At 40.3% G+C, this 13335-nt stretch overlaps 1 protein-coding gene across 1 annotated transcript; it reads right to left on the bottom strand.

The window, feature by feature from the left end:
- Positions 1–6434: 6434 nt before the first annotated feature.
- On the bottom strand, positions 6435–10402 carry LOC108266917 (E3 ubiquitin-protein ligase TRIM35). Its single transcript, XM_053680662.1, has 6 exons — positions 9645–10402; positions 9160–9255; positions 8837–9067; positions 8686–8708; positions 8481–8599; positions 6435–7848 (listed from the first exon to the last, which is right to left on the bottom strand). Exons 1-6 carry the CDS (start codon positions 10041–10043, stop codon positions 7304–7306), a joined length of 1413 nt encoding a protein of 470 aa, XP_053536637.1. The 5' UTR covers positions 10044–10402; the 3' UTR covers positions 6435–7303.
- Positions 10403–13335: the final 2933 nt, after the last annotated feature.

Genomic DNA, 13335 nt, shown 5'->3' with positions numbered 1-13335 from the left:
CCTAACGATTTAGGACCAATGGCTAAGCAGGCTAGGGACGTGAGGGAATGGAAACCAACTGAGAACCCATACTTACACAGGTCACCTGATGGGCAGTTCATGCAAATCTCTGTAACAGCAGTAGACCCAATAGAAGCAACATGCGTTGTGAATCATAAGGTAGCTGCAGGGCAAAATCAGATGGTAATGGTAGAGGAAGGAAAAGATCCAGATGAGGAAGAACTGCTAAGAAAAGTGCCAGAAAAGTTATGGACAAAGCAACCAACAGATGTAGGGTTAGTTGAATCAGGAGCGCTAGCAAAGATAAAAGTCAAAGGAAACATTCACCTTCCATATCAAAAACAATACCCATTGTCCTCATAAGCCAGGGAAGGTTTAAGACCAACCATACAAAGGCTAATTGAAGCAGGTGTATTGATTCCCACCAGGAGCCCTTGTAATACTACCATCTTTCCTGTCAAGAAGCCCGATTCAGATAAATGGAGGTTAGTGCATGATTTGAGAGCTATAAATCAAACAGTGATACCTGAAATGCCAATTGTTCCAGACCTGCACACATTGTTATCAAACATAACTGAGGGAACAAAGTGATATACGGTAATTGATCTGTGCCCTGCATTTTTTAGTGTACCTCTCCACCCAGATTCACAGCATCTATTTGCGTTCACTTATGCTGGACAACAACACACATACACGAGACTTCCCCTGGGATATTGTGAAAGCCCCTCTATATTCAACCAGGTTCTGGCTCGTGACCTTGAGACTCTGAATTGTCGTAGTACCTTGTTGCAATACGTGGACGACCTTTTACTCTGTAGCCCGACCAAAGAACAATGTCAGGAAGACTCTGTAAAGGTGTTAACTATGCTAGCCGAAAACAGCCACAAAGTGAGTAGAGAAAAACTCCAGTTGTGTAAAGCTAAAGTAGAGTACTTGGGATGTGTCCTAGAAGGGGCAAGCCGCAAAATTTCGCTTAAGCACGTGGAAGCCATTAGGAAAGCACTCCAACCGCAAACCATACGACAAATGTTAGCATTCTTAAGAATGGCAGGTTTTAGCCGACCATGGGTCTGTGACTTTGCCCTAATAGTTCAACCTCTCTGTGACTTAATCAAAAGTGCAGACCAAACACAGCAAAATGCTCCTCTTACCTGGACCCCTGGGGCGTTAGCTGCATTTGAATCACTCAAAGCCACATTGATGTAAATGGCACACTTGTATAGCGCTTTTATCCAAAGCACTTTACACTGTGTCTCATTCACCCATTCACACACACACTCATACACCAGTGGTAGCACAGCTAACTGGTACACTAACTTGCCATCGGGAGCAACTTGGGGTTCAGTGTCTTGCCCAAGGACACTTCGGTATGTGGAGTCACATGGGCTGAGAATTGAACCACCAACCCTATGATTAGTGGACAACCCGCTCTACCACCTGAGCCACGGCCACCGCTGTCAGCGCCTGCATTGGCAAACCCAATGGTAAACCCTTTCACTTGTATATTTGAAAAAAATGAGGCTTTGCATCTGCCGTATTGACACAACAGCAACCAGGTGTAGGTAAACAACCTATAGCGTACTACAGTACTACACAGGATAACGTTGAGAAGGGAATGCCACCGTGTTATCGTGCCTTGGCGGCCATTTGCATACCAAAAGGCATCCTCCCTTATGATGGGGTATCCTGCCACGCTGTACACAACACATGCATTGCATGCATTATTGACCAATCAGTCTTTCATCAATACAAACTCACGACGCACAGGGTGCGATGTCATTCTGTCTGCCCCAGAGTTAAACATAGAAAGGTGTAACAAGGTTAACCCCGCTGACAAAATGGTTACTCCTCAAGATGTGTTGCCCCATGAATGCATGTCCAAATCAGAAAAATTCCTAAAAGCACTTGCTTTTGTCAATCAGCCTTTGTCAAATGCACAACATGTGTTCTTTATAGATCAGTTGTAAAGCTGGATTTGCTGTCGTAGAGGCTAGGTTGGATCCTCTTTCGTTTAAAACAGTAAGGGAGGTCTCTTTACCCCGACCCTGCTCAGCACAATTGGCAGAAATAAGGGCTCTGACTGCTGCATGTGAACTAGGAAGTGGTAAAAGCAGTACAATTTATACTGATTCAGCATATACATATGGAATATGTCATGTATTTGGGCCTATATGGGCACAAAGAGGATTTCAGAGGGCTATATCAGATTTGTTGTATGCTATGACCTTGCCAGCTGACCTAGCGATCGTGAAATCTCAGGCTCACAAGACTGATGGTACTTTTGTTACTAGGGATAACACGGCAGCAGATGAGGCAGCAAAGAAAGCTGCTTTAGGATCATCACCAGTGCTGGCCTTGATAAACCCTGGGGAGGAAGAGGTCAGAAACCCACAAGAGGATAATGTCGAACAAATCGTGGAAATACAAAAAGAGGCCAGTGAGGCAGAAATAGTTAAATGGATAGCTAGAGGAGCAAAGAAAGAACGAGGCACAGGGCTGTGGTGGAGTGTAGATAGCTTGTGTGTGGCCCCACTGAGTCTCTTACCGCTGCTCATAAAAGATGCACATGGGGTGGACCATGGTAATAGAGGAGAAACCTTGAGGAAAATCAGGGAGGTTTGGTGGTTCCCCTACTTAGCTAGCATGATTAATAAGGCACTAAATCAATGCAAGACATGCATCAGACACAATGTCCGCAAGAACTTCACAGCTCCTATAGGGCATATTCCAGAACCAAAGGATCCATTAAGGCACATAATAATGGACTTTGTGGATATGGGCAGTGACAATCGGAAGGAGGGTAAGAGATACATATTGGTGGTGACAGACCGCTTCAGTCGTTGGGTAGAGGCAGTTGCAACAGCCAATCAAGAGGCATTAACAGTGGCTAAGTTTCTGTGTAGGGAAGTTATTCCACGGTTTGAAGTTCCGGATTTCATCAGCTCAGACAATTCTCCGCATTTTGTTAATCAAGATATAAAGGCAGTAGCCAAGGCTTTGTGTATGGAGCATAAGCTGGGGTACAAAGATCTGTGAAAGCTCACAGCTTACCTGGGTTCAAGCATTGCACTAGCCCTAATGAAAAGTACACTAGCCCTAATGAAAAATGTATATTGTGGTTACAGAGACACATATTGTCAAAAGCTGAGCCAGGTGTAGCCACTGTCGAGCCCACAGTGCTGGCAGGGTGGGAATTTTTCCTCGCGACTGGGTTAAGAGGTTTTTTCGTCCACCCCTGGGTCAGACTTCTTTTGGGAAAATCAAATGAACCCTTGAGTCCCGAAGATACAAGGTAGTGGTCAATAAGGCCTATCCGAGAAAATAAGGACACTATAGGGATATTATCATTAGATTTAGTCAAAAATAGGAGCATTGTTAGTGCTTGATGTAGTCAACAGAATATAGTCAAATCGTATCACTTACATACAGTATAACAACATAGTATCAATTCACATCAACCAATTACCTGAGCACCTTGACTTATTATCTTAATATCTTGTTATCTGCACAACTAGAAGCCATGGCAGTGTATTGGTTTGTGTGTCCGGCTCAGCCTGGTGAGAGGTCATTACGTCGAGTTTTACAGCTGCCGTGTTATTTTGAATGGAATAGCAATACCAGAGTGGACTTTTTACCTCCGATAGCTCGAAATTTGTTTGAGAGACACCCAGGTCAGGCAATTGAAGAGGTCTCAGCTGCAGTGGATGATATAGGGCTGGAGAGATTGACAGACGGCACGCAGGGTATATAACAGTAACAATAAGACAATTGACGCATGGTGGCCAAATGGTGTAAAAGACATTATTTATACATAGGAAACCCTTGAATTAAGAGTGAGGCTTTTATTCCAAAATAATGAGATAAGTAGGCGTAACCTACAGATAAGACTGTATAAAAGGGCATTGAATCTGTGCTTAGATTCAGATCACTTTTGGGACGTCTCACGAGGGGATCTCATGTTGTTTTTTGAACAATAAACTGGATTTTTGCTTCTCTCATCTATCTTGTTCGTAGCTTTATTTTGATCAGTAAATTGAGGATTATTGTATTGACTAACTAGAAGAAAATTCAGCAACCTAGTCATTTTAGTTACGACACAGCTTTTGATACTATCGATCATACTATTCTCTTTGATAGATTAGAAAATGTTGTTGGTATTAAGGGAACAGTCCTCTCCTGGATCAGGTCTTATCTGACCGATCGTTATCAGTTCGTAGATGTAAATGGTGATTTCTCCATGCGTACTGAGGTTAAATTTTGTGTTCCACAAGGTTCTGTTTTAGGCCCACTGCTTTTTTCTTTATATATGCTACCTCTAGGTCAAATTATTCGTAAACATGGAATGATCTTCCACTGTTATGCTGATGATACACAGCTGTATGTTTCAGCGAAGCCAGAGGACAGACAGCAGCTTAATAAAGTTGAGGATTGTGTAAAGGACATTAGACGCTGGATGCTTATTAACTTCCTTTTACTTAATTCTGATAAGACAGAAGAACTTGTACTAGGACGACGTGTAGCTAGAAGTAATCTTTCTGATCTCACAGTAACTCTGGATGGACTTTCTGTTTCATCATGTACAGCAGTAAAAGACCTTGGAGTGATTATTGACTCCAGTCTATCATCTGATGCTCATGTAGATAATATTACTAGGATAGTCTTCTTTCATCTAAGAAATATTGTCATTACATGATGTAGAAAAAGTTGTTCATGTTTGTCACCACTAGGTTGGATTATAGTAATGCCTTACTATCGATGTTCCAGCAGGTTCATAAACAAGCTCCTGGTTCTAACAAGAACTCTTGCAGCTGCATTCTGGACTAACTGAAGATATGACCACATCACCCCGATCTTATCCACCCTGCATCGGGTCACAGTGAAATTTCACATTAACTATAAAATACTACTATTGACCTATAAAGCACTGAATTTTCTTCTGCCACAATACCTGAGAACTTTTGGTGCCTACTTCCATCAAAAGGTGCAAGCTATTTATTTGTATCTCAAATGTCTCTAAAATATTTTGTATTGTTATTGAATGCAAGACCATATAGAAATTATAGATGTTTTTATGCAAATATGCAACTTCCCTTTTCATTTGTTGTAAACAGACCTGTAAAGTATTGTTTGGTTCTGTGTGTTGGTAACTGATGTGCAAAATAAATGCATGTTTTATTCAATGAATTCTTGCTTCTTTCTTTTTCCTGCTCCCATGTTTCCAACCGGCAGAACAAAATATATTGGTGATTGACATAAAGGAGTTGGGCAGTAAAAAAAAAAGTATGATTAGCTTTTACAAAAGCACTATAGAAACTGAATTAGCTGATTTTTAATTATAAATAATCCTAAAAGCCTCAGACTAAGGTCAAGATCTCCTAAAAGTCAAGAGGAGCTCCATGCACTGCAAGTAGGTATTGCCGACACATCTGAATGTAAATACTCCATTTCTGTTTGGCTTACGCTGTATGCATGCTGCTTCAGACATTTCATATTTTACATCTACAGTGTTGTGAAAAAGTATTTGCCCATCCTGATTTCTTGCTTTTGTGTCTTATGCTATATTGTTTCAGAATTTATAACAAAATCTAATGTAAAAAGTCAAACTGAGTAAACAAAAAATACAGTTTTTAAATGATATTTGTTGAGGCAAACAAGTTATCCAATACCAACTGGACCTGTGTGAAATTGTATCCCCCCCCAACTAGTTCCCCAAATATATGAAACTGCATTCATGATGGTTTTCATTTCCCCTGGTTTTCAGTGAAAACCACTGCTGACCTAGAAGAACATTAAGGCTCATCTGAATTTTACCGAAACACCCCTTGATGATCCTCAAACCTTTTGGGAGAATGTTCTGTGGATTGATGAGTCGAAAGTGGAACTGTTCGGAAGACAGGAGTCCCTTTACATCTGGTGTAAACCAAACACAAAAAGAACATCATACCTATGGTCAAGCATGGTGGAGGTAGTGTGATAGTGTGGGGATCTCTTGCTGCTTCAGGGTCTGGGCAACTTGCAGTAATTGAGGGAAACATGAATTCTACTCTCTAGTCAAAGCAAATACTTTTTTACATGAAAATGTGATCAGCATATGTTTTGCCTTTTCAAAGTATATACCAAAGTACGTATGGTGTAATTCGTTACGGCCAGCACAAGGGCATGCGTGAATATTAATAAACTTTATCTCTGTTTGATCTTTGGAAATCGTCTCTAATCATGTAGTAGTGTGTGATAAATGTGGCGAGATATTTGATTATTATTGGATTAATTACTTAATACATGAAAATAAAATACTGACCATTTTTGATTGCTAACTGCAGCTGTGTTAAAATTCTTAGCTTGCACAGAACTGCTGATATCTACAGTGGAAATAAAAAGTTTACACACCCCTAAGTTAAATGGCAGGTTTTTGTGATGTCAAAATAAATCATGTCTGAACCTTTTTCACCTTTATTGTGAAATTTCAACATATAAATGTCAAGTGACAAACAAACAGAAATATTTTAGGGAAAAAATAAAAACAAAAAGAATCCAATACCCAGCTTGCATAAGTTTGTACACCCTTATATAACTGGGAATGTGAAATTGTTCAGAATCACATTCCACTATTTAACTAATAATGCAGGATTAACGTACAGATCCATCTGATCTTTACACAACCACAAACTGCTGGTGGAGGGAAACTTAGAGCTCAATTTGAATTCTCCTCCACTGCACAGTTTCACACATAACACACACATCCAGCTAAACATTTCACCCAGGATTAACAGCATAGCGCTAACAATACAAATTGTTAGCGCTATGCATACAAATAACACCAGTCTTCAAAGCCTCAGTTTATTTACAGTGATTTAAATTCAGGAATAAAATGAATAGAGATAGAGATCTACGTTTAAACATATTTTTATGATTTTAAATTCATTCTGTGGTTTATTTGTTTCTGGAAGCCCTGAACTGAACGTTGTGGGGAAATGTACTATGGAGTTATTTGAACTTTATCACATTATTTTTATTTAATAATTCATTATTTCAAAACAGTAGGTCGTTATTTTCATTTAAAATATTGTATTTAATATCTTGTAATTTCAAGATATATTAATATTCAAGATATTATCTTATTATTTTGAGTTTTCACATTATTTTGATGTAATTGATAAGGTGAGTCGAAATAATAATATAACACTTCAAAATAAATTCCACAATGAAGTGTTCAGAGCTTCAGTAAAAACAGACTTTCACAAAGAACATGAATCTTTTCATCAGCAATATTTCATTAATGAATTGGAATAAAACAATATCAGCTCTAACTGATCTGATTCACTCTTACAGAGCACTGAAGTGGGAGGATCTTTACAGGAGATTTATTACAACTAACATCTATAAATGGCAGTAATTTATCAGTAAATGTGTGTGTGAAAGTGTGTATGTGTGTGTTAGTGAGAGGGTCAGAGAACGACAGCTTTCCTCTGTTCCAGTCCAGCTGCACTCTGATCCTCTGGAGCTTCTGTGTTACTGAGAGGAGAGTGTGTGACTGTGGTGTAGAACATGTTCTATATTTACCATCAGAATACCACACACACCAGATTCCACTTCTGGAGTATATATTTCTCTTCCTCTGAGCAGATTCTGTCATCACACCCACTAACCACAGTGTACAGTCTCCTACTTCAACGTCCCAGCAGTGTGTCCCTGAGTTAAAGACCTCAGAGCCCAGGATACAGCAACAATCATCAAATCTCTCTGGATTATCAGGAAGCTTCTGTTCCTCATCACTGAGTCTCACACTGGTCAGATCATCAGATACAATGAGGTAAGGATGAGCAGTGTTGGGGTCCAGAGTTACAGGTGCTGAAAACACACACAGAGACACACACACACACACACACACACACACACACACACACACACACACACACACACACACACACAAACACACAGGAATAAGAGATAAAGACTACAAAAGAAAACCCATTATGACTGTACATTGTGTCTTTTCCACTTCATTAGATTCCCTTTTTACATTTTGTGTCGATGGAGCTAAGCTAACTTAAACATTGTGTTAGTTACGAACTAGCTAACATTAGCCTAAACCAAAGAAATGATAACTGTAATTACAATATTAATGAATAAACATATATAACCGGGTGTATTTAAACTACAAATGTAAACAATCTTTATAAGAATTGTAAATCTAAAACTTTTGTAAGTCGCTGCAACGATCCATTTTTACACTCGCGCTTCAACCACTGAACAGTCTGACGCATCAGAAGCCTTTCAAAATAAAAGTTTCCTTACATTACATCAGATCAAAAGGTGACCACATATGTGTAATAATAATAATAATAATAATAAGTCCAAAACATTACACAAATGAACATCACTATAAAAAACACTTTAGTGTTATTAACAAAGGCAGAAAGAAAGAAAGAAAGAAAGAAAGAAAGAAAGAAAGAAAGAAAGAAAGAAAGAAAGATTGTTACTGTATTGGACAGCGTCCTGCATCTTCTCCCAGACTCTGAACTTCAGGTTGTCCAGATGTTTTGCCACATGGATCAGTGGTCCTGAAAGCTCCTCTGGATGCTGCAGTGTGCACTGAGCTCTGCAAAGACATTCAGGAGTCAGTGCTGCTGTGGGTTTGGAGTCAGAAACACAGAGAACGAGAGAGACAGGAAGCACATCACTCACCTTCTCACTGTGGCCTTGTAGTTCTGTAAAACAACAAAGCAAATATCAGTGGATCTGACTGACATTTTTACACCACTGAAATGTGACGTTTCTGATGATGGAAAGAAGTTTTACTTTCTCACAGTATAAATACTGACTAAATGATCCTCACTTGTAAGAACGAGATGTCTTCGGCTCTCAGCTCCTCTTCTACGCCTCTGATTGTGTCTGAAAGAGATGATATGTCTCTGCTCAGCTTCTCAATCTTCTCCTTCATCATCTGACTCTTCTGCTCCTCTTCCTCTCTCAGTGCAGCTATCCTGGCTGCCTCTTCATCTCGTAGAACCTGGTGAAGCTTCTCAAACTCCTCCTTAATCTGCCGCTCTGTGTGTTGGGCCTGAATCTGCAGTGAAGAGGAAATCAAATGAAATAGAACTGATTCTGCAGTGATGCAAAATATCATTCTAATATCAAAGCCATCTTATTGATTCTAACCTTTATATGTTCTGCAGTCTGACTCCAGTTCAGTTTACAGTCTTTAAAGATCTTCAGTTTCTCCTGTAGGGGCTTCAGAGCAGTTTTCAGCTCCTCCTGAAACAAATCAACACACTGCATGGAGACTCTGTGTTTAGTAATAGCTGTATTCTCTCTTACAAGCACTCATTAGAGCTTTTCAAATGCACCAAGTACAGAAGAAACAATGAAAAGTGTAGACTTATAGGATGTGGGTTTATTGGTGTACACTGCTTTAGTCTAACATGGAAGATCTGCTCCTGTTTATACAGGAGACACTTCAGATGCTGAAAATCTGAAGATGATGGAATAGCAGACTCACATTTGTTATTATTTACTAAATTTATCACAAGATAATTATAATTTATTATTTAATTATTACACTGTGTTTATATTGAACATGTAGATATTGATATGTAGAATAAACTCTTTTTTACATGTACCTTTTACAGGAACATTTTATTTACCTTACAGTCTGTTGATGCCTCATCAATGGGGCAGAATTTATGGTTGGTGTGTATTTTTGAAGTCTGACACACCACACACACCGGCTGTTGATCATCCAGACAGAAGAGTTTGAGTTTCTCACTGTGCAGACTGCAGACTGTTTCAGACGCTGATGAAGATCTCTGACTTCTCTCCTGTAAGAAAGTCTCACACAGGTTCTTTAAGACCAGATTTCCGGGAGGTTCATCCATAGACGACTTCCTCCTACAAACAGGACATTCTCTGGATCCTTTGGTCTCCCAGAACTTCTGCAAACACACTTTACACACACTGTGACTGCAGCGCAGGACAACAGGATCCGTGAAGATTTCACAGCACACAGGACAAGAGAAATCCTCCTCTGAAAACTTAGAAGCCATTTTATTTTGCTGCTGTTGTTGTTCTCTCCAGTCCGAATGTTCAGATTCACTTTCACTTTGATCAAAAGTAATCACACCCTGATTTCAGGTTTGTTTAAAGTTAATATACGACTTTGCAGGTCCAGTTAGTAATCACTTCCTTTCACAGAGCTGAAAATGAGACTCAGAATTCTCCATAAACCGAGAATAAAACTAAACTCACCAGAGCAGAACACTGCAAAAGGACTGCAGTCGTCTCGGACTCTGTACTTCCTTAATGGGAGGAGTTTTAGAGAGACAGGATATGACCTGTTCCACTCAACACTGACAGCAGAAACAGCAGATAAAGATCACTTCTGTTTAAATTCTGACTACGAGGTAATTAACACGAGTTGGAGTCACTCCTCCAGTTTAGGACACAAGACCCAGAATGCTCCAATCACCAGTAGGATGAACTGGAGCTCAGTCAGAAGAGTGCAATCTTATAAACACAGAAATACTGCACCTTATCCTCGTACCTGAATCACAAAGACATCACCCCCAGGAAATTTACAATGATAAATACACACATACAGAGGGAGTTTATAGTTTTTAAACATATTTATTTCAAAACTCTAGAAGTTTTAATGTAGCTTTAATGACATCTGTGTGAAAACAAAATGCCGTGATAGCCCTCTTCTCCAAACAATGCAGTGAGAAAGCTAAGGAGGAGTAGGCCAGGTTCTCATTTCACTGCATGTTGGATACTGTATATAACTGTGTATGTGACAAATACATAAACTCTTGAGTGTTGGGTCTCCCTGCAACATTCTGGGAAAGTTAGCTTTTGGTTAAAAAAAAAAAAAAAGAACCTACAGAGAACGTTGTTATTTGGTTCCCAAAAAAATAACCAAACAGGAACCATATTCTAACGTTAGGGTATGCTCTGTGTTCATTTATTCATTCTTTCATCCTTAGTCAGTTATTCTGGTCAGGGTCCCAGGGTATCTATAAAACCTATAATACACTAACTGCCTTGTAGCTATATGGGTACTAAAGGGTACACATAGGGTAGCTCGACTGTAATTTTGTCTCTGCTACACCTGAAAATCTCATGATTCACCACCAGGGGTCACGGTCTCACACACACTGATATTGTTTTATATGTGCACTGAAGATGAATAAATGTACAGAAAGGAACGGTGTTTGTAAACTATTAGTACTTTGGTGGTAGATGTGATCTGGGATCCGATTGGTCCGCTAATCTACATTGGGAAGATCTTGTCATCAGCCAGCTGCCAGTGGTAAACACTGGATATTAAATTGTATTTCTGCAGTACAGAAAGACGCAGCCACATACTGCAACTCCATGTTTTACCAGTAGAGGCCACTATCTTCCCTATATGGATGTGGTGTTTGTAATTACTGCTGTACTGTAATGTAATTACTGCTGTACATGTGTTTCTCTGAGAAATCTTACTCTCTTCAGTTAGCATTCCTGAGCTCGGATGAAGTCCTGGTGATTTTTCTTGGAGTTACTCTCCGACGCTCGCCTGCTTATCACTCATCACTTATCACTCTTGTTTATTGTTGATTGTTTTCCTCCCTCTTATTTTCAAAATGTTGGATGTACATGTGAAAATGCAATGGACATTAAAAAAAAAAGTCTACACACCCCCTTTAAAACGGCATGTTCTTGAGATGTAAAAAAACGAAAGTGTTTTGGGGGTAAGAGTCTCCTGACTTAGCACATCTTTATTTAGCGATTTTATTCCACTCTGACTGGGACATTCCAAAACACTAATCTTCTTCTTCTGAAGCCGTTTCTTCATGGACTTGGATTTGTGCTGGAAGGTGAAGTGTTTCTTCCTCGTCTGCTGTCTAACAGAGGCCTGCAGGGTTTGTGCTGGAATAGACTGCCAGTAGATTGGCCGGAGAATCGGAGCAGCGGGAGCAGTATTGCAATTGCTTTACCGCACCATTGTGACGAAAAGAGAGCTGAGCCGGAAGGCAAAGTTCTCGATCTACCGGGCAATCTTCGTTCCTACCCTCACCTATGGTCATGAAGGCTGGATAATGACCGAAAGAACTAGATCGCTGGTACAAGCGGCCGAAATGGGTTTTGTCAGGAGGGTGGCTGGCCTCTCCCCTAGAGATAGGGTGAGAAGCTCGGTTATCCGAGAGGAACTCAGAGTAGAGCCGCTGTTCCTTTGTGTTGAAAGGAGTCAGTTGAGGTGGTTTGGGCACCTGACAAGGATGTCCCTTGGGCGACTCCCTAGGGATATGTTCCAGGCATGTCCAGTTGGGAGGAGACCTCGGGGAAGACCCAGGACCAGGTGGAGATTATATCTCCACACTGGCCTGGGAACGCCTCGGGATCCCCAGTCAGAGCTGGTTAATATAGCTCAGGAAAGGGAAGTTTGGGGTCCCCTGCTGGAGCTGCTGCCCCCGCGACTCAACTACGGATAAGCAGTTGAGGATGGATGGATAAAGCCCCAGTCCCAAATGAAGAGAAGCAGAACCATAGTATGATGACGCCACCACCATGCTTCATCGTGGGTTTGGTGATCTTTGTGTGATCTTTGTGTGATCTTTGTGTGTCTTGTTTTTGTGATAAACATATCTTTTAGAATTATGTCTAAAAAGTTCTGCCTTGATCTCATCAGACCAGAACACATTTAGCCTCGTGGTTTGGGAAGATTGAGTTGAGCTTCAATGTTTTTTGTGAGAAGGCTTTCGTCTAGCCGTCCTACCCCATAGTCCAGACGTGTAAATAATACGAGAGATTGTTGTCACATGTAAAGAGTACTCAGTGTTTGTCAGATATTCCTGCAGCTCCTTTAATGGCAAGTTTTCTTCTTGTGCTTTTGTCTATTTTGGAGGAACGTCCTGCTCTCGGTGATTTTCCTGATCCATTTTCTCCACTTGTGGTCTTCACGGTGTTCCATGGAATATAATGCTTCGGAAGTTGTTTTCTATCCCTCTCCTGATCGAAATCTTTCCACAGTCAGATCCTGTACATGCTGTCATTACTTTCACAGAATGTTTTTTAAAAGTCTTAATAATGAACGCTATATTGAACACAATCCTAATGTCGGATTCTGGACTCCACACTTTAGAGTTTTCTACACAATCATGCCAATTCAGGAAAAATCTGTTAATGAGTTTAATGTCCAGTGTTAGGAAAAATAATCCGGGGGAAATTCCAGAACTGAATTCAGAGCTGTTTTATTTAATGTTGTCGGAAATCTACGGACTTCGTCAGACAGGTTTTTCCTGAACACTGAGGGGCGGGACAACAGAAGAGGAGTATTCATGACCTGACACAAAATGC

Source organism: Ictalurus punctatus, chromosome 6 (assembly GCF_001660625.3).
Source record: "Ictalurus punctatus breed USDA103 chromosome 6, Coco_2.0, whole genome shotgun sequence".
Lineage (NCBI taxonomy): Eukaryota > Metazoa > Chordata > Actinopteri > Siluriformes > Ictaluridae > Ictalurus > Ictalurus punctatus.
Note: the sequence above shows the minus strand (reverse complement) of the source record. Positions and strands in the feature narration are given on the sequence as shown.

Bases quoted from the DNA above. Each gene is read 5' to 3' on its own strand.
- LOC108266917 (XM_053680662.1), bottom strand. From the start codon at position 10,043: ATGGCTTCTAAGTTTTCAGAGGAGGATTTCTCTTGTCCTGTGTGCTGT. The intron at 8,709-8,836 runs GTGAGGATCATT...GTTGTTTTACAG, and splicing joins AAGACATCTCGTTCTTACAA to AACTACAAGGCCACAGTGAG. The intron at 7,849-8,480 runs GTAACAATCTTT...GTGTGTTTTCAG, and splicing joins GCAGGACGCTGTCCAATACA to CACCTGTAACTCTGGACCCC.